At 34.4% G+C, this 20,665-nt stretch overlaps 1 protein-coding gene across 1 annotated transcript in view; it reads left to right on the top strand.

Annotated features, from left to right (window-relative positions):
* The window catches only part of LOC149797807 (FRAS1-related extracellular matrix protein 2-like), a 266,726-nt gene that overhangs the window by 76,314 nt on the left and 169,747 nt on the right, over nt 1-20,665 (top strand). Inside the window, exon 2 of the mRNA XM_089962791.1 lies at nt 6,060-6,149. Within this exon, the coding sequence (XP_089818917.1) occupies nt 6,060-6,149 (90 nt within the window). The remainder of the gene's footprint in view (nt 1-6,059; nt 6,150-20,665) is intronic.

Genomic DNA, 20,665 nt, shown 5'->3' with positions numbered 1-20,665 from the left:
GTGATTGGTACAATATTGTTACCCATATACTAGTATGAGGGTGATTGTTACAATATTGTTACCCATATACTAGTATGAGGGTGATTGGTACAATATTGTTACCCATATACTAGTATGAGGGTGATTGGTACAATATTGTTACCCATATACTAGTATGAGGGTGATTATTACAATATTGTTACCCATATACTAGTATGAGGGTGATTATTACAATATTGTTACCCATATACTACTATGAGGACTGCTTTTTCAGTGAGTTCACATGAGGTTATGAAGTGTTACCATGTTGAATTAAAGTTCTTGAATTAATATCAACAGTACAGTGCACACACACATCCACACATGCACACACACAGAGAGGGATTTACAAATATTATGTGATAAGCTGACTGAAAATTGAATTTGTTCTTGGTAAAATTGAGCTTGCCCCAAAAATGTTCAGGTAGAAAATAGTTTATATATATTTATATATATATATATATATATATATATATATATATATATATATATATATATATATATATATATATATAGAGAGAGAGAGAGAGAGAGAGAGAGAGAGAGAGAGAGAGAGAGAGAGAGAGAGAGAGAGAGAGAGAAAGAGAGAGAGAGAGAGAGAGGATAGAGAGAGGGAACAGAGCATCATTAATTTAATATTAATCATGTTTTCAAACATAACATCATTCTTTATTTTTCCAGTTAAAGTTAAAATTGTCATGTAAATTTAAATATGCATCAAGTAGGAAAACAAGGTAAAGATAAATCCATCACTGAAATATTTACAAAATTGTCAATGATTTGACTCTCTCATGTTTTTCTGGGGTCAGTTCTATCCACTCAGGAGTGTAGCTACCATATAGTAAAAGTATGGAAAGCAAAGTGGCCCAAATATCCTAGCTATTAACATTGCAGGGGTCCATAGGTACAGCCTTTGCATAGTGGCCCAAATATCCTAGCTATTAACATTGCAGGGGCCCATTGGTAAGTTTTGCATATGGGCCCAAATATCCTAGCTATTACCATTGCAGGGACCCATTGGTAAGCTTTGCATTATTATAGGGAACCAAATATCCTAGCTATTAAGATTGCAGGGGTCCATAGGTAAAGCTTTGTGTAGTGGCTCAGATATCCTTGCTATTAACTTTGCAGGGGCCCATCAGTAAGGTTTGTGTAGGGGCCAAAATATCCTAGTGACACCACTGCCAACATACCTGCTTCTGCTTCACATATGACATCCAATTTTCTAAAGTATTTTCAGCATCAAAGTCTGTGCTAGGTGGTGCATGAATGCATTAGAAGTTGAAGGGTTTCCTGGCTCAGATGGTTTCTCAAACTTTCAACTGGAATATACTCCTTCCATTTTCATGCAGTGTTCCTTGCTTTGCAGCCCAGTTGAATTTTCCTTAAATCATGGGGTCTTTCCTGTAATTGTCAGTCCGAGTGGAAAATGGATTTGTTATCCCATTTTTTTGCCTTGAGCAGTTTTGGAATATTTTCTGCAGGGGCTGCAGAACATTGTAATTCATTTGCCGAGCTGTGTTCTAGCCATCAATAATGATTAATCCATGATAATTGAAACTTTCTTGCGCTTTTAATAGCATCATACTGCTTATTTTTCTCTAAAACTGGTTCATTAGAGTTAGAAACTTTGTCAAGTTTCCTTTTTTTGCCTACATAAAATAGCAAACTCATTTCATCAACTACATCAAAAATTATGAAAGCTAGATTGAGAACACTTATTTTTATAAATTGCTTGCCAGGTAGTATTTGTATAACGGTCTCCAGTTAAATATGACATAACAACAGATCGTAAACACCAGATGTGGGTTTTACATTTACAGTTCATGCTTCGAATGAAATCCTGTTGGTTAATCCTTAGTGACAAGTGCCTTTTATTTCCAAACACACCTGTCATTGAAATCTCACAAGTTATATTTGTAACAATTAATGTCTTAATCACCTAAAGATGGCGACATGCATCAAAACAATCTTTATACTTGGCCAGCTAACTCACTCCCTGAGGCTAGGTTAGGGCCCAGAACATTGGCTAATCCCAGATACATATAACTATTGTGATTAAAATGTAACTGATAAGTTAGAATAGTGATATTTATTCCTTATATGTCAAAACTGTCTAAAATTCATAATGGAGCACTAAGAAACCCTAAGTCAATTTTTGGGACTTGCCCATGGGTAAATGATTTGGAAATGAGCTTATCCTAGCTCATAAGTACAAAGGCTTAGTCTGGACACTTCTCTTCTATCATAATTATCATAATTGCCAAGAATAAACTAGTTCCTACGAGGCTCAGTCTGGACTCATTTATCTTATAGATTCAAAATGCAAGCTACTGGGTAACAGGGTTTGATCTGGACACTTTAGGCATATATTTGTCCAAGAGCAAACTATATGAGTTTGTGGTACATGTCTGAAAGAAGTCTGTCTGGTTACTTCCATGACTCAGGACTGCTCCAGTGGCCTAGTGGTTAGAGTGTCTGCCTTGGAAGCAGTAGGTCGTTGGTTTGATTGAACCCCGGCCTAGTGATACCAAAGATGTACAAACATGGTACTAACAGCTACCTCGCTTGGCGCTCAGCATTAAGAGGTTAGTGTTTGGACTGGTTGTCCTGGTGTCAGGATAATGTGACTGGGTGGGACATCATGCTACGTGTCTGTGGCATGATGCCCCAATGCTAGACATTACTGTAAACTGCCACACTGCAGACATTGTAGCGATATGACTGAAAAATTGTTAAAGCTACGTTAAAAATCCTTTTCACACACACTCAGTGATTCAGTCCCCTGTCCCATAATCTCAAATGTTTATGAGCACTAATCTCAACTCAAACACAGTGTAAGATGTGATCTGTATGATTACAAATCAGTATGCTAGAAATTGAACCAAAGCTAAGAGAGTTCTGAAAAAGAAAAAAAAAGTAAAAATCATTTTAACCTTACTCTCACCAAAGTGTTACAACGTCCAGTTTTGGGCCTTGGAACTTAAGGTTAAATTTCATGCTTAAAAAACTTGTATGGAGTCTTTCCAGCCTACTGTGGTCTGGTGTCTCAGCCATAGGAATCCCTTTAATGTCAGTCAATTTATTTTGCATCCCTTAACTCTCAGTTAATTTACTTGAAGTCTTTTATTGTCAGTCAATTTACTAGGAAATCTTTTACTGTCAGTCAGTTTACTAGGAAATCTTTTATTGTCAGTCAGTATACTAGGAAGTCTTTTACTGTCAGTCAGTTTACTAGGAAGTCTTTTACTGTCAAGTCAGTTTACTAGGAAGTCTTTTACTGTCAGTCAATTTACTAACAAGTCTTTTACTGTCAGTCAGTTTACTAGGAGGTCTTTTATGTCAGGTTGCAAAGCTCAGAAGAATTTAACACTTCTGATTTCATGCATTAACGGTTATAGTGTTGAACTCAATAAACAATACACAGAAAGTTATTCAAGTAAACTTCCTCCATGTGTGCTCCATTATTTTAAAAACCTATATATTTATATAATTACAAAGGGACATATTGAACTAAACAGCTATGTCTGTAGTCAATGGCAGTGATTGCTGTGGTGTTTCTGTTTTTCATCAATGAATTTCTAGCTAGCATTCTGCAAGGTCAGAGGGTCATTATTTTGATTGGGAAACTTGTTATGTTATGATTTCCTCAGTACCATCACTGTAACTACTAAACTTTGCAGGGAAAATTGTTTCTGGTTTGCATCAAGTTGGTGATTCTGACATGCCCTAACACTCAGGCAGATAACCAGGCTGACATCAAATTTGTGTGTGACACAATCCCTCTCATCTCTGCCCTCTGTTAACAGGTGGAGACATGATGTGAGATAGCTAGGACATGGCTTGCTTTAATTTACAAATTTGTAAACTACAACATTAACCCATTATAAATTATCAATCTGAATGTTGTGGTTTTGTTAGGATTGCAAGGCCTTGAGTTATAAATATTTACAATACAAAATAACCTGTCATACTTTATCAGTGTGAACATTGCCATTTTTGCCCAAGTGCAGACCCTCATTTACAAATATTTAGAAAACAGGACTGACATACAAGTATCCATCTTACTTACCATTTGGTCTTAAGATGGCAATCCAGTGTGTGTGTACCAAAAAACTTTGTAAGTAAGTAGAAACACCAGATCTTTTTGTATCATTAAATATACTCTCCCCAAAAAGAAATGTCTCATTTTAAAACTTTGTTTGTCTTGTACATAAATTAATTTATTATACATGTCTTCTTTGCTGCAATGACTAGCTTACCTCTAAGAGTGAAAATCACATCTTTCAGAAAGAATTGCAGATGACTGTAAATTTGTTATGAAATTATGAAATTAAATGAAAGTATGAAGTGTGAACTTAAAATTTAGATTAAATTAAAGTTAATTTACGAGAGTGATCTATATGTTTGCTACATGTGGTTGGGGTAGGGATATTTACAATTATTTCCACATATCAAATCTTCAACCTTTTATATTATTAACTGTTAAGCAGCCATCTTGCCATGCCTTTTTGGCTACATTTTCAAACACGTATTCCTAATATTTTATTGTGCATTTATTAATGGAAAGCAAGACATCAATTATTATGTTCACTTATCAGTCAAGCCCAAACAGCATAGGTCTGTTAAGTTTGCAGTTGGACTCAAATTATAAGTAGGTCTATATGGTAGCAGTCCTGTCTGGTACTTGTGGAGGCATTGATGTCAACAATTTGTTAAGTTTTCATTTTTAATTTGCATATATTTCCTCAAGTTTTCAAAGATTCTCATCCTATTTGGGATGGGTCATTAGGAACTGAAGACAATGAATTATGGGACATGCTTGCTAGCCTTTTTAACCTTAGTCACCTCTTTAACCTTAGGCTAGGTCATTTTCAAAGGAAATTTGCCTTAATGTTTGATTGATGGATCTTTTTTCATAATTGGAATGAATTATAATGAAGCTAAGACAGTTCAGTGTGTGATATGCTAGATCATCCTTTTGGCTTCAGGGTCAAGGTCAGTCTTTGGTTTCATTTTTTTAAATATTTGCTCATATTTCCATAACCTTATGTTGAATTTTGTGCATAACTGGGATGAAAACATTTATGAAACAAAGAAAGTTAATTCTGCAACTTGCTCACTTACTCCTTTTGAAATTGGCTCAAGATCACAATTTTACAGCGATGTTTTCAATGTGGGCTCGACATGCAGGCCCTGGCCATGTTATGTCTTGATTTGATGCTTTCATTTTAGGTTTATAATACTTGTTATGCTTAAGTTAAAATTGGTCACATTCAGCATTCTTACATGATTGGTCTAACTCTGGCTTGTGTGGTTTCATGCTACCATGACATCAGCTGTGCTGAAGACATAAGAATTTCACATGCAGCTTTAGTATTGAGTTTTTGCATTTTTAAAATCTCCTTTTATTACTTGGTATGTATTTTATGTACCTAATAATTGATTATTTAAACACAGTTTGATGTGTGCAAAGGTTTGTTGCATTGGAAAAGGACTTTGAGCCCTCTTGATTGTGAAAAATCTAATCTTGAAACAAACTGTTTTATTCTTAGATTCTTCAATGGCCCTGCTTTATATTTGATCAAACAAGAAAACTGACTCGTAAAAATTGAAAAAATGGTGAAAATCAGCAGTACAGAATATACAGGGTCTATTCTTGTATGAGCATTTACAGACTGTTTTCTGAAGATCGTAATGAAACAAATCAATGGAATGTGTGGAAATGGCACATTTGTGTTTGTGTGTTCTACATTTGTTTCTTTGTTTAATCCTTCCTATTTTTAGAAAATTCTTCCCAGCGCTTTTTCAAAATGGAATGGGGGTGATTATATCCCTAAATTTTCTGTTCTAGAATAGACCCTTAAGTATATGCCTCAAAAGCGAAGCATCATGACACCCCCCAATAAAGAAAATGAAAAGTCCCATAAACAAATGGTGCATTGAAAAGTATCTTTTCTCTGTACATGGGGTGTCCCATATTGTTCCAATATGTTACAGTGAATATAGTAGACGGTAAATGAATTTTTTTTATTGTACAGATGATATAGACAGGATGAAGATAATGTACCTCCTGAAGTCAGGTGAAAATGCAACCAGTGATAGCTTCTTCTTCAAGGTCACAGACCAAGGTAAGTGAACTTTACTTACCTGATATTTTTTTTTTTTAAATCAACTGCTTCTGCTAATTTTACACAACTGCCATTAGGTGGTGTATATCATGTAGTGACTTTTTCCATCAGTCATTGGGTTCAAGCTGTAACTTTTTTTTATAGGCCTTGCACCAAAAATTTATGGATGAACTGTTATTGGGGAAAGACAGAAACATCTTAATGTTAGAGGCAAAATAGTCAAATGACGTGATAATTTACTCAAAGAAGAAAATTGGTTTATGTGCTGATAAAATCTGATAACTCAGCATTCTGGACTTCATTTTCAAAGTCGGACAAGTAAAAATGTTCTGGATGCTGATCTGGGACAACAAATTTTCTTCTGTTTTATTATCTGTCAGTCAAGTTGTTGTTTCTTGCTTTATCTACCTTTGTCTGTCCATTCATGTCCTCCAAGTGTGCTGAATGTTTGAACTTACCTAGTTTCAGTTATTCATTCATGTCACTCCGACTGTAAGTGGTCATTGATATTGTTGCATATGTTCAAACTACTATTTGACTGCATACTGGGCTAAGTGACTAAATTATTGGCCAATTAAAATGCTTAAAAGAAAACAAAGCCAGTATGATCAGTTGACAATGTTTTAAATGGCCTGGTTTCTTAGTTTGCTTTACGGAAGATTACCCATTGATTTCAATCAAGCCTGTCTGGGCAATGAAATTATTGAAAGGCAATTTACTGACATTTGTGTCAGATTCTTTTATGAACTGATTACATGACAGTAAAGAGTATTTAATTAATTAATTTTCATTGATCATCCAAAGGATTAATGGCCCATGTGATATTACCTTTGAAGTAAAACAATTATGCAAATCAAGGAACTGTCTCTGTCTGTATTTAAATAGCAAAAGAAATGTACGTTGTGATCACTTTAAAAGTAGTTGTCAAGTGAAATGATCTTACTGCATAGAGAAAAGGAGTTTACTACAAAATTTTTACTAGGAGGATCAAGAGAAGGAAAATTCACATGAAAATGGAGGGATAAGATGTAAAACTGCCTTCGAGTCTGAAGAAACAGCTTTTCAGAGACATAAACTAGACTATATGTAGACATAAATGTCAAATAAGACAAAACTGAGAGACAGAAAAAATAACAGCTATATTGGGTTCGTAATTATCCAAGGTTTGCATTTCACTTATAAGTGAAATGTACTTACAGTATAAGTGACATGACTAATTCAAATATCTGTCACTTGTAAGTGTCCTTTAAGTAAAGAGAATAGCCACTTATAAGCCCTTGATAAATAATGAATATAAGGGACCTGTGAGCCATGTACATGTTTTTCAGTAAGAGAAGTGTTTGGGTCTAGTGTTTGGAGTCTTGCTAGGAATGTGTCCTTTTATTTTGGACATACACCATAATTATGTCTGGGTTAGCTCCCTTTGCAGGTATAATGGTACTAGATATTTATTGGAAGTGGGTGAAGCTTAACTTATAGAGAAAACTAACATCAGCATGGGATAAGGCTAGCTGTGATTGTTCTCGTTCATTTTGTTCACAGTTTAATATCAAGAATATATTATTCTAGTTCATTTTGTTCAGAGTTTAATATCAAGAATACAATATTCTAATTCACTTTGTATGAGATTTAATATCAAGAATACATTATTCTAGTTCATTTTGTGTGAGATTTAATATCAAGAATACCTTATTCTAGTTATACCATATTGTGTTTATTTTATGTGAGGCTTAATATCAAGAATACAATATTCTAATTCACTTTGTATGAGATTTAATATCAAGAATACATTATTCTAGTTCATTTTGTGTGAGATTTAATATCAAAAATACAGTATTCTAATTCACTTTGTATGAGATTTAATATCAAGAATACATTATTCTAGTTCATTTTGTGTGAGATTTAATATCAAAAATACAATATTCTAATTCACTTTGTACGAGATTTAATATCAAGAATACAATATTCTAATTCACTTTGTATGAGATTTAATATCAAAAATACAATATTCTAATTCACTTTGTATGAGATTTAATATCAAGAATACAATATTCTAATTCACTTTGTATGAGATTTAATATCAAGAATACCTTATTCTAGTTCATTTTGTGTGAGATTTAATATCAAGAATACCTTATTCTAGTTCATTTTGTGTGAGGTTTAATATCAAAAATACATTATTCTAGTTGTACCATATTCTAGTTTATTTTGTATGAGATTTAATATCAAGAATACCTTATTCTAGTTCATTTTGTGTGAGGTTTAATATCAAGAATACATTATTCTAGTTCATTATTTCCTTTTCTGCCACGAGTTATGGTTATTTTTTGTCCTTGCATTTTGTATGAGATTTAATATCAAGAATACATTATTCTGGTTCATTTTGTGTGAGATTTAATATCAAAAATACCTTATTCTAGTTCAGTTTGTGTGAGATTTAATATCAAAAATACATTATTCTAGTTGTACCATATTCTAGTTTATTTTGTGTGAGGTTTAATAACAAGAATACATTATTCTAGTTCATTTTGTATGAGATTTAATATCAAGAATACCTTATTCTAGTTCATTTTGTGTGAGGTTTAATATCAAGAAACCTTATTCTAGTTCATTTTGTGTGAGATTTAATATCAAAAATACATTATTCTAGTTGTACCATATTCTAGTTTATTTTGTGTGAGGTTTAATAACAAGAATACATTATTCTAGTTCATTTTGTATGAGATTTAATATCAGGAATACCTTATTCTGGTTCATTTTGTATGAGATTTAATATCAAGAATACCTTATTCTAGTTCATGTTGTGTGAGGTTTAATATCAAGAATACCTTATTCTAGTTCATTTTGTGTGAGATTTAATATCAAGAATACCTTATTCTAGTTCATTTTGTATGAGATTTAATATCAAGAATACCTTATTCTAGTTCATTTTGTATGAGATTTAATATCAAGAATACCTTATTCTGGTTCATTTTGTATGAGATTTAATATCAAGAATACCTTATTCTAGTTCATTTTGTATGAGATTTAATATCAAGAATACCTTATTCTAGTTCATTTTGTATGATATTTAATATCAAGAATACCTTATTCTGGTTCATTTTGTGAGGTTTAATATCAAGAATACCTTATTCTAGTTCATTTTGTATGATATTTAATATCAAGAATACCTTATTGTAGTTCATTTTATATGATATTTAATATCAAGAATACCTTATTCTAGTTCATTTTGTATGATATTTAATATCAAGAATACCTTATTCTAGTTCATTTTGTGTGAGGTTTAATATCAAGAATACATTATTCTAGTCCATTATTTCCTTTTCTGCCATGAGTTATGGTTATTTTTTGTCCTTGCATCTGAACATTTTTTTCTTCTTCTTCAATGATACCATCTTGGCAGGGTTATCTGTGTCTTCTGACTACATTTCAAGGGATTCATTGGCATTCACAAAATGTATACAGATAGTGGATGTCATGAATTAAGTTGAGTGGTATGCTGTAGTTAGCTAACTGCCATCACACAGAAAGTGTTAATTTTGTATGTTTTTTTTTGTGGGCCAGAAAGGTAAAGATGTGCTAATGCTATTTCCAAACCTCATTATTTCTTACTTGCTTCCCTTACATTTCCCAGATTCTCACCAAATATGTTTGTGATGATATTATGCTACCTTGAAATTACAGGTTACACATTGCTGCATTCATTATTCAAACTAGAAAAAAAAACTCAACACACATGGCTCAGTCATAAGCAGTGTCATTGAAGTTTTCTGGAAGCCTTCAGAAGAGAATTTCCAGGTACTTGGATTTGCAACGAAACTTTCGAATGGAAGATAATGTGCTTTCTTTGTCACAATAGTGACTTTTATGCACACCAGTATGACTTTATCCTTTATTGATTCCTGTACACCATTATGACTTTATCCTTTATTGATTCCTGTACACCATTATGACTTTATCCTTTATTGAATCCTACACACCATTATGGCTGAATACTTTATTGACTCTTCTGCACACTGTTATATTGACTTCTAAAAATGGTACTAACAGCTGCCTCGCTAGGTGCTCAGCATTAAGAGGTTAGTGTTAGGACTGGTCAGCTTGTTGCCAGGATAATGTGACTGGGTGGAGACATCATGCTACATGTCTGTGGCATGATGCCCCAGTGCTAAACATCACTTTAAACTGCCACACTGCAGACATCATAGCAATATGACTGGAAAATTGTTAAAGCTACGTTAAAAATCTAAATCACACACACTCAGACACACACTGACACTTCTGCACACCATTATTACTCTTGACTTTATTTCCTCTTCTGCACATGACTATGACTCAAGACCTTATTGACACTTCTGCATAGCTTCTCATAGAGATGTTTAGCATGATAAAATACTCCTTACTATTATGGTCTTCATGGTAGCCATACATGAAGTCACCTATATTGAGGCATTTTATACAAGATATTACTGTGAAATAATTAAATGGCTTCATGACCATCTTATACTGAGACATTTTATATTGAGGGAGTACTGTAATCCAGGGATTAGTTTTACCTCCATACACCTTGGATGCGGAAAGGTCACAGGTTTGAACCCCACCCAAGTAATACCAAAGACTTTTAAAAATGGTAGTAACAGCAGCCTAACTAGGTGCTCAGCATTGATGTTGTTGTTGTTGTTGTTGTGGGGTTTAACGCCATTTTTCAGCACACGATAGGCTATACATGGCGGCCAGTATTAATGGTGGAGGAAGAACCCGGGAAAACACCGGAAAGAACCACCGACCCACGAGAAGCTACTGGCAAGCTTTCTCACATACCAACATTGACTGAATCCTAGACTCGAACTGCCGCAGACAGAGGTGAGATGGCAGTGATCCGTAACGAAGAGCGCTTTAGACCACTCGGCCACTCGGGGCCCCGCTCAGCATTGAGAGGTTAGTGTTAGGACTGGTCGGCCTGGTGTCAGGATAATGTGACTGGGTGGGACATCATGCAACATGTCTGCGGCATGATGCCCCAGTGCTAGACATCACTATAAACTGTCACACTGCAGACATCATAGCAATATGACTGATTTTTAAAAAAAGCTATGTTAAAAATCTAAATCACACACAAACCTCCATATGCAATATTGCTATGAAATAATTAAACAGGATCCATTACCCTAGCAAATCTTTAAAAGATGCATGTCTTATATGAAATGACAGTACAATGAGACACTTTATATTGAGGGAGTACTTAAATCAGGGATTGTTATGCTTCTTTAGGAATCTACATATCCAACCATCTGATCATCTATCCAGCACACAATCCTATGAATAAAACTGGTTCAACAGTTTTTGATGGATTGCCATAAATCTTGACAAGTTTTATGCTTATCACCTGGAGATGTGCATGACAACAACTTTGTCACTTTGTTCCGTCAATTTTACTGCCCAGTTTGATTTGCAGCTGGATGCTGTGAATGACAAAATCTTATGAATGCAACTAGACTCATTGCCATGAAGATTTGTAAACATTACGATCATCATCCAAGAATGTGCATATTCACAGATTGCTTTGATCTCACAGTTATTCTTTTTGTCTTGAAACTGAATGCAGTGTAAGACAGACTTTTATGAAGGCACAGCATTTTGATGGACTATTTTTGAACTTTATACATATTATGGGCATCATCTGAGAATGCGCAGGTCAACAAGTCACTGATAGCCATCTTTAAAATCTTGTCATGGCTACTCCTAAATGGAAAGCATTATGAACATGGGGTTCTTAAGAAAAAAAACCCCCAACTTTGTGGTGTCTTGTTGGGCCTGTACAAATATGATGCAGATTTGACATCTAGTAACCTTACCATGGTTGCCCTCTTGAAAATCGTGTTAATCTTCTCCTTAACTGATGGCCATACCAACATAGGTAGTCAGGTTGACATGAAGCTTTGAGACTTATGATGTCAAGTTGGTTGTAAATAAACATGGTGCATACATATCTGGAATCCAATATGGCTGCCACAGTAGCTATCATAGAAAACTCCTTTGATTTGGGGTTGGGTTTAGTCAGGTGTTTTGACAGCTGTACCATATTTACATATTCCTATGCCTATACCTATGGAAGCTATGCCACTTACAGATTTAAGTGATTTGATCATATTTCAATGTTATGAACTTGTGCCACGCTTTTCTTTTTACAGTTATTGCTACATGTGAAGACTGGGCCAGGCACACACACACCCCACTGGCTAAATTTGACTCATCTAACAAAAATTAAAAATTAAAATGGTCTTCTCCAGTTGTTTGATAATATTTCTCTTGCCCTCTGTAAAAAAAATCGGACTTATCACAGATTCATGGCTTTTCCTTTTGGCTAGTAGAGCATCAGTCACTTTTAAGGACTCTTGTGTTGTTGCCTCTTTTGACCAGCTTCTGGATATAGCTTATTTTAGAGTCTTATAATGCAACTATTCTTACAGATTTCTTTGGATTGCGATGAAACTGAGGAAATGGTGTTGTCATCATTTTGAAGAATTGTTGTTAGAGTTATTGCCCTTGTTGTCTTGGATCCTGGTGATAGAATCTTATGAACACAGCTGGTTTTGGTCTACACTGGATGACCATAAAATATTACATGGTATGGTCATCATTAAAAAATGTGTATGACAAGAAATTACTGCCCTTCTGAAATTTGATTAGAGTTATTCCCCATTCCCCATTTATCTTGCAGCTGAATGCTTTGTATGACATAATTTTGTTAACACAACTAGTCCTGCATTTTATGATGGGTCATTGTTTGTATATATCACGTTAGTCATCAATCTGCTTGTACTCTTTTATGTCGTTTAACTGAATGCAGTATAAGGTGGAATGCTGTGAACACAACTTGTATTGCAGTTTCTATGGATCCATGTGAAACTTGTCACATATAGTCAACATCAAAAAATCATTGTGCTACCTTGATTTTTGTAAGAGTTAGTGCTCTTTTCTATTTACAGCTGGATTCAGTTTTGATAGAATGTTGTGCATGCAACTATCTTAGCAGTTTTCAGTTGATCGCTGTGAAACTTAGTACATAATATGGCCTTCATCAAGAGATATGCATGCTGCCATTTTCATTTTACTTGCTGACTGTTCCAGTGGCCTAGTGGTTAGAGTGTCATCCTCGGATTCGAGAGGCCATGGGTTCGATCATTGGCTGAGTCATACGAAAGACTTACAAAAATGGTACATACAGCTGCCTCGCTTGGCACTCAGCATTAAGATGTTAGTGTTAGGAGTGGTCAGCCTGGTGTCAGGATAATGTGACTGGGTGGGACATCATGCTACATGTCTGCTACATGATGTCTCAGTGCTAGACATCACTATAAACTGCCACACTGCAGACAGTGTAGTGATACGACTAAAAAATTGTTGAAGCTATGTTAAAAATCCAAATCACACACGCACACACATTTTACATGCACTTTTATTTTAGTGTAGTCTCCTGTCCATCATAGGGGTAGAGGTGGGATTCAGGAAAGGTTGGGCAAAAGGCTTGTCTTTTCTCTGATTTGTTGGGGTTTCTCAGTGGCAAAAAATATACCCTTGTTCCATTGTGAACCTGGTCCCCAGTCCCAGTGTCAAATATTTCAAAGTCATAAATGGATAAGTAATGTTGCAGAACTCCTCCTTGACCATTTGAGACAGAGATATTAAACCTCGTAATATGATCAGGGATTGTCTACAAATGTGTACGATAGTTTTGGATTGATCCCACATTGGCTGGGGTGGGTGGGCTTTTAGTGATAACTGAGAAACTTTGCAGATGGTGCAACTTTGCTGCTGGTTTGTAGTATTTGAACATGAAAGCTGCATATATTCTTACACTTGTCTGTTCATCATTTTGTTAATCAATCACCATGGTATTGTAAAAATGTTGGTCAACATTCAGAATATCTATTGTGTGTAATTTTTCCTGTACTTCTGTTTTATTTTTGAAGGTGTATACAAAGTTAAAGGCCAATTATAATAATTTAGATCATTTTAAGTAATAAAAATGCAAAATATTCGCGAAGAAAAATTTCTCATTATGAAATAAACTAAAAAGTATTGATGATGTATAAAAAAAAGTTAGAGGTTATGAAAATTACAAACATAACAGTTGATATTGTGTACATAAATTAATGGCGTTATTATAATATGGATGTAAGGAATAAGAATTGCTTGGTAATCTTTGCTGTTCTTGCATGTGCTAGTCTAGTATTGAAGAGATTCATTGGTTGATGGTTGGCTAAGATACCACTTTCTTGATGACCATCATGATGCTGAAGGGAAGTAACAAGCTGTAGTAAACCTATATAGCACTTGTACTTTTTACCTCTGTGAAACGTCACACTCAGTGATATCAGTTTCTAAAAATAGCCATTTGGACAAGGCGAACCAGTGTAATGGCATTCAGTGTTCTTTTCTGTATTATTATTCTTATCATTGTTCTTACTGAAAACCAGGTGTTAAATTTGTTGATCTGAATATGGATGTGCTGTTGTTGTTGTTGTCATTGTGGGGTTTAATGCCATTTTTCAGCACTCAACAGGCTATATATGGCGGTCAGTATTAATGATGGAGGAAGAACCCAGGAAAACCCGGGAAAGAACCACCGACCCATGAGAAGCTACTGGCAAGCTTTCTCACATACCCACGTTGGATGAATCCGAGACTCGAACCCAAGCAGACAGAGGTGAGATGGCAGTGATCTGTAGAGCGCTTTGGACCGAATATGAATGTGCATTCCAATATTTAGTTACAGTGGTGCTTACGCCTGCAGACTGTATAAAACATATAATCAGTTTTGATGAATCTTTCTAGAACAGTATAATAAACAAACTGCTTGCATTTCATCACCGATAGATATACCCTGAATATTTTGAGATGAAAATTCCTGGGGACCTGCCAGTGCCCCTCCATTGAATAATGTTGATGAAGTATTCTTAATGTGTGATTCATGTTTTAAATAGAGAGGGGTGTATGTAAGAAAGTGACTATTTCTTATATTTTGTTTAGCACATAAAATTACACTCTGCTTAGTTGACATGATATTATGGATGTATAATCTAAACATGTTGCATATATATTCCATGTATTTAAAAACAATGCATTAATGTTTGTTTTTGGTCGTGTTTTTTTTGTTGATATTATGCATTAGTGATTTTATTAACCTTTTCTGATTCTGATGTGTTATTAGGTAACAAAGTTAATAAAAGAAGAGAGAAAATGTATGTGTTTATTTCAGTGTCAAACAAATCATAATTTTGAATGACAGTTTACAACATATAAGAATGCATTATGTTTGTTGTTGTTGTTGTAGGGTTTAACGCCATTTTTCAGCACACAATAGGCTATACACGGTGGCCAGTATTAATGGTGGAGGAAGAACCCGGGAAAACCCTGGAAGGAACCACCGACCCACGAGAAGCTACTGGCAAGCTTTCTCACATACCCACATTGGCTGAATCTGAGACTCGAACCCACGCAGACAGACGTGAGATGGCAGTGATCCGTAACGGAGAGCGCTTTAGACCACTCGGCAACTCGGTGCCCCCATTATGTTCATTAGAGTTATGGTGTTGAAAAGATCAGCACTAGTTGATTATATTTATACTGTGTGGATAATACATTTCCTTAATTAAAAGATACATACAGTTATGTTTTGATGGAAACAGCAATTCAAAAACTGCTGTCCCTGATTACGACAATCACCCGTAACATGATACACATTTTACACACAAAAACTAACCGAAAAGGAAACAAAGTGGATATAAATGAATATTATTGGTTTCAACACATTCATTTGGGACACACACACACACACACACACACACACACACACACACACACTCCTTTAATGTACATGTACACGAGTTTTACTCAATGTAGATTTGAAAACAATACAAAGGGATGACATAGAAATAAAATGTACATATTTATTACTGTACACTCTCATATATATATTATAGTTGAGTATATAAAAACATTTTATAGTGAGGGTAGTGCACATAAAAACAACTTAATTTTGCCTATATGTCATGAATTACTATGTGTTACTAAACATCTCTCTGTGCTTTGTCTGAAAACAATATGTCGGCAGCCGGGCACAGTGATGTAATGGTCTATTTTTTAGCACAAGGTAGATTCTAAGTACAATTGCCATTGCAGTCCAGAGAGAACCAGCTTCATCCACCATGCAAACTTCCCTGTATCTCTCCATCTTGATGCCATCTTTTACAACAAACAATCACTTTGAGAAGTGGTCAGTATAAAAGATTCATTAGCCAGTCTGTCCATGTAGCTGTTTATGTACCCATCCATAAGTCCTGTCTGTTTACACTGTAACATCTATTTCAGTAAATCCATTGAACCATGCTTACAGTATATGTGCATACTGGTATGAAAGTGTGTTGATGTAGAAATGTGGCCTAGAGTTCCTTACAAATCATGTCAGGATTTTATTATAATGCCCTTTTGTCTCCTGCTATCTGTCATAATGCAGGTGAATTATGGGATTGTATGTCATTCAATTAAACAGGTTGCTTTTGAGAGTTTATTAAATATTTTATGATAATGGTGACCTTGAATATCTTTTTAAATGTTTCTGTATTGTGAATGCATCTAGGGATGAACATGTACCACGCATCACAGCAAGGTCAGTATGACTTACTTTGATGGATTATTCTTCATTGCAGTAGAGTAATGTCTTGTGCTACAGGAGATAGAGTACTGTGAGAGTTTCTGCTGACCAAGGTTTTATGCATATTCAGTATGTTTGACTACTTTTAAAACAACACAAGGGTTCCAAAGAAAACGCTATGTCTCAATCTGTTGGGCTTCAGATTAATTCCTTCTATCTGTTACTCTAATTCCTCTTTTCATGCCAAGTATTGGTGTGTATATATTTTTGGGATGGCACTGTGACATGATGAACCCTTGAACCTAAGCTGACTGCATAAATTAATTCCCTTGCCAGGTCTTTAAATATTTTAATGGTTATAGACCTGTGATAAATGATGACTCAGGAGCCTGAGTCCCCAGTGGGTAGTGAAATATCCTACCTCAAACTTCTGTTGCATTAAAGAAGCCTTTGCTTGCTGAGAAAGTGTTTGTATGGTTGGGGATCTTCAAAGAACTTCAACAAGTTTATCACCTGAATTGATAAAGTTCTTAATTTAACTGCTGATTTACGGATTTATGTGCTTGCAACTCGTCAAGATTATTCTGCAGCAAAAGGTTGTTGCAGCAGGTGGCTGCTTTATATGATAAACAAAACAAACCAAAAATTATGGCTTGATTTTGCTGTTATTCAGTCATCACATGACCAGCAACTGAATTAATCAGTTCTTTGGGAAACAATAAACTCAGCATCTGATTTCAGTCCATAAATAAGATGTATATTATAATGTTTCATAAGTTTTATTAAAAAGGAATTGGGTATTCAGATTTGAATTCAATCCAGCTGAGAAAATTCTAGAGGTTTTAAATTTATACAGACACTGCTTAGCAACTTTGACACATAATTACATAAATCCTGAAACATAACTGTGCTATATTGTACCATACATAACTGTGCTATATTGTACCATACATAACTGTGCTATATTGTACCATACATAACTGTGCTATATTGTACCATACATTACTGTGCTGTATTGTACCATACATTAATTGTTTGCATTGAATTTAGACACATCATGATCTTAGCTGGAATGGTTAAAAATTATTAAAATTTGTATGCACATTTTCAGTGGAATTATTATGGATTCACTGTTGTGGATGAAATGAGGTCATTTAATAAGTACACAATGCCAATTTTTCTTATACATACCAATTCATGGTCCCCTGCAGAAAAAATTGAATATATAATCACTGTGTACTAGCTTTTTATCAGTATGCATCAATTTAAGTCAACATTTGCATTTTTGAAGACAATACATGTAGTTTCTTACCCATTTTTAGCCATCTTGTATAGTCTAGAGAACATTTTCTTAAGTGACTTGTCTTGATGTTGCCCCAAATTTATTATAGCCAATGGTACACAGTGGAACCTTTAAAGACTGAAACCATTTTAAATAGGAATTCGCTTGAAACTGAATTGTGTTTTTGTGTCATAATGTTCATTCTCTGTTGTTGTTTTTAAAATATACTATAAAATGTGCAAAAATAATAGCTGTACGACTATTTGGCAAGTTTACTAAATCACCAGGATGTTTGATTTTATTACTGGCCATGCAGCAAGCTTCTCATTAATACAGATTATCTTGATCCTAATTTCATTGAGCTGTATGAGATTGAATCATAAAACAATGGAAAAATATTGAACTTTTTTATGCTACATGCTTAAGTTAAAAAAAGTGGTAATGACTGATGGTCAAATACCAATGTATGCACATTGTAATTAGAGACCATAGGAAAGAACTTGTTTGAAATTAATGATAATGCAATTTGGAACTTTTCTTAGACATTTGATACCGGTACAAGGAGTGATAGTTGTGCTAATCAGGTATAATGGGTGCACAAGCAACAGGAATAATTATACTACTTATATCATTAATAACAATTGACTTCAGAATCATAAAAATTTTAAAAAAAGTTAACAAAGGTGAAGCGTTTTGAAGAGAAAACTATCAACTATGGTGGAGTTATATTACAGAGTATGTGGTGGCATTGTTATTTTAATTTAAAAGTATTGCTCGAAATCCTTAAATTGAACAAGACGTGACAATGATTCAACCATAGCTCAGTATCAAGGAAAATTTTCACTGGTACTATCAATTTACTGCAGTAATTTAAAGGAACTTCATGTAATGTTGATGTAGTCAGGAAGTAGCAAGTTCAGATAAGTAATGAAATAATAGGCAGGTTCCATGAAAACAACTGCCCCCTTTGAACTTGACCCAGGAGACCTCTTTTCTTTATAGGCTTGCTGAGAACACTGGTATGTTATTGCATGCATTATTACTAAAAGTTAGTTTATTTATTTAGTGTATTCCTTGTGGATTTTTTTGTAAGAAATAGGTGAACTAGTGCATGGTGAATTTCCACAGCTGAATATTGTTACTACATATATATATATATATATATATATATATATATATATATATATATATATATATATATATATATATATATATATATATTTGCATATAATTTGTAATCATTTGAACATCATGCAGTGGGAGAACAGGATCTATGTTGTTTTCATTAGTTGGGCTGAACGTTTTAGCAGGTATATATGGTACTTTGTATTTTGTCACAGATCTACATATTTCCTCTAGCCAATGTTTGTAGTAGCATTAAGCTGAAACTGGTAGATTCTTTCATTCAGATGTGTACCATACCTGACACACCTTGTTGTTTATATCGCATTGAGAGTTTCAAGAACTTTCTGCAGAAAAACAGTCAGATCAAAGTAATTATAACTAGATGATAATGGGCAGAGATGGATGTGAGCCAGTGCTGTAAGTGGCTGTGCATCAAACAATCCTTGGTCGTGAAATTCTTTTATCTAATACCACAGTTTGGAAGATATACTTATGTGTTGTTCTCTGTACATTGATGTAACTTTTGTATGACTTGTGTTTCCATGTGATGTTTGTATTTATCTTTTCAGTATATAAGTTAAGAAAAAAAAATTGCACTGATTTTATGATGACAAATTTCAGAGACTGTATTTGTGATCTTAAGCATTCCATAAAATGTTATTGATTTATCTTTCCCTGACTTGTAAGTTTTGGTAGTAATCACTAGTTATATTTCAACAGAATTCTCAAAACATTGAGTATTTGCCCTTATGTTAACAAGGAAATAAAGGATAATTGGCTGTGGTATACAGTGTTTTATCTACCGGTGCTTCATGCATCAAATAAGCAGACTTTTCTGATTTGATGCACAAAAATTGTTGCCGGTACATACATTTATGCACCCCAATGTTATGTTTTGCTGATTACCACAAAATTAAGGTTTGGTCAAACTACTTATATGGGTAGATTACAACTCTCCCAAACAGGGAAAACATGCGCACATCAGTTTCTTATGTTAATGTTATCATACTACATAGGGTTACGACTGAGTGTGGAGTCTAGAGTTGATCTTATGTGACCTGTAACTGTCAAATCACTTGTAACAACAGGATGATAGAACCGTATAATTACACCACCCAAGAAAGAGGCAGAAAATAAACACATGATTTTAAAGTGATTCTCACGAGAAACTATTATTTTATGTGCACCTTAGTCACATGATGAAGCAACAATTTCCATTCGCTCAAATTGTATGCCTTGTGTGGTTCCAAGATACTGTCAGCGTTCAACTGAAAATAGTGTCCAATGGAAACAAATTAAAATAGATCCAAAACATCAGACCAGTGGAGCCTTCATCATCCAAAGATAGGTAATGGTTACTCATAAGATAAAACATAATTTGTGTAGCAATGGTTGAAAACACAGCTGGCTACATTTTCAAAAAGAAGTTGAGTGAAGAATGTGACAGTGAAG

The sequence above is a fragment of the Sinohyriopsis cumingii genome, chromosome 6 (assembly GCF_028554795.1).
Source record: "Sinohyriopsis cumingii isolate HCF-2022 chromosome 6, ASM2855479v2, whole genome shotgun sequence".
NCBI lineage: Eukaryota > Metazoa > Mollusca > Bivalvia > Unionida > Unionidae > Sinohyriopsis > Sinohyriopsis cumingii.
Note: the sequence above shows the minus strand (reverse complement) of the source record. Positions and strands in the feature narration are given on the sequence as shown.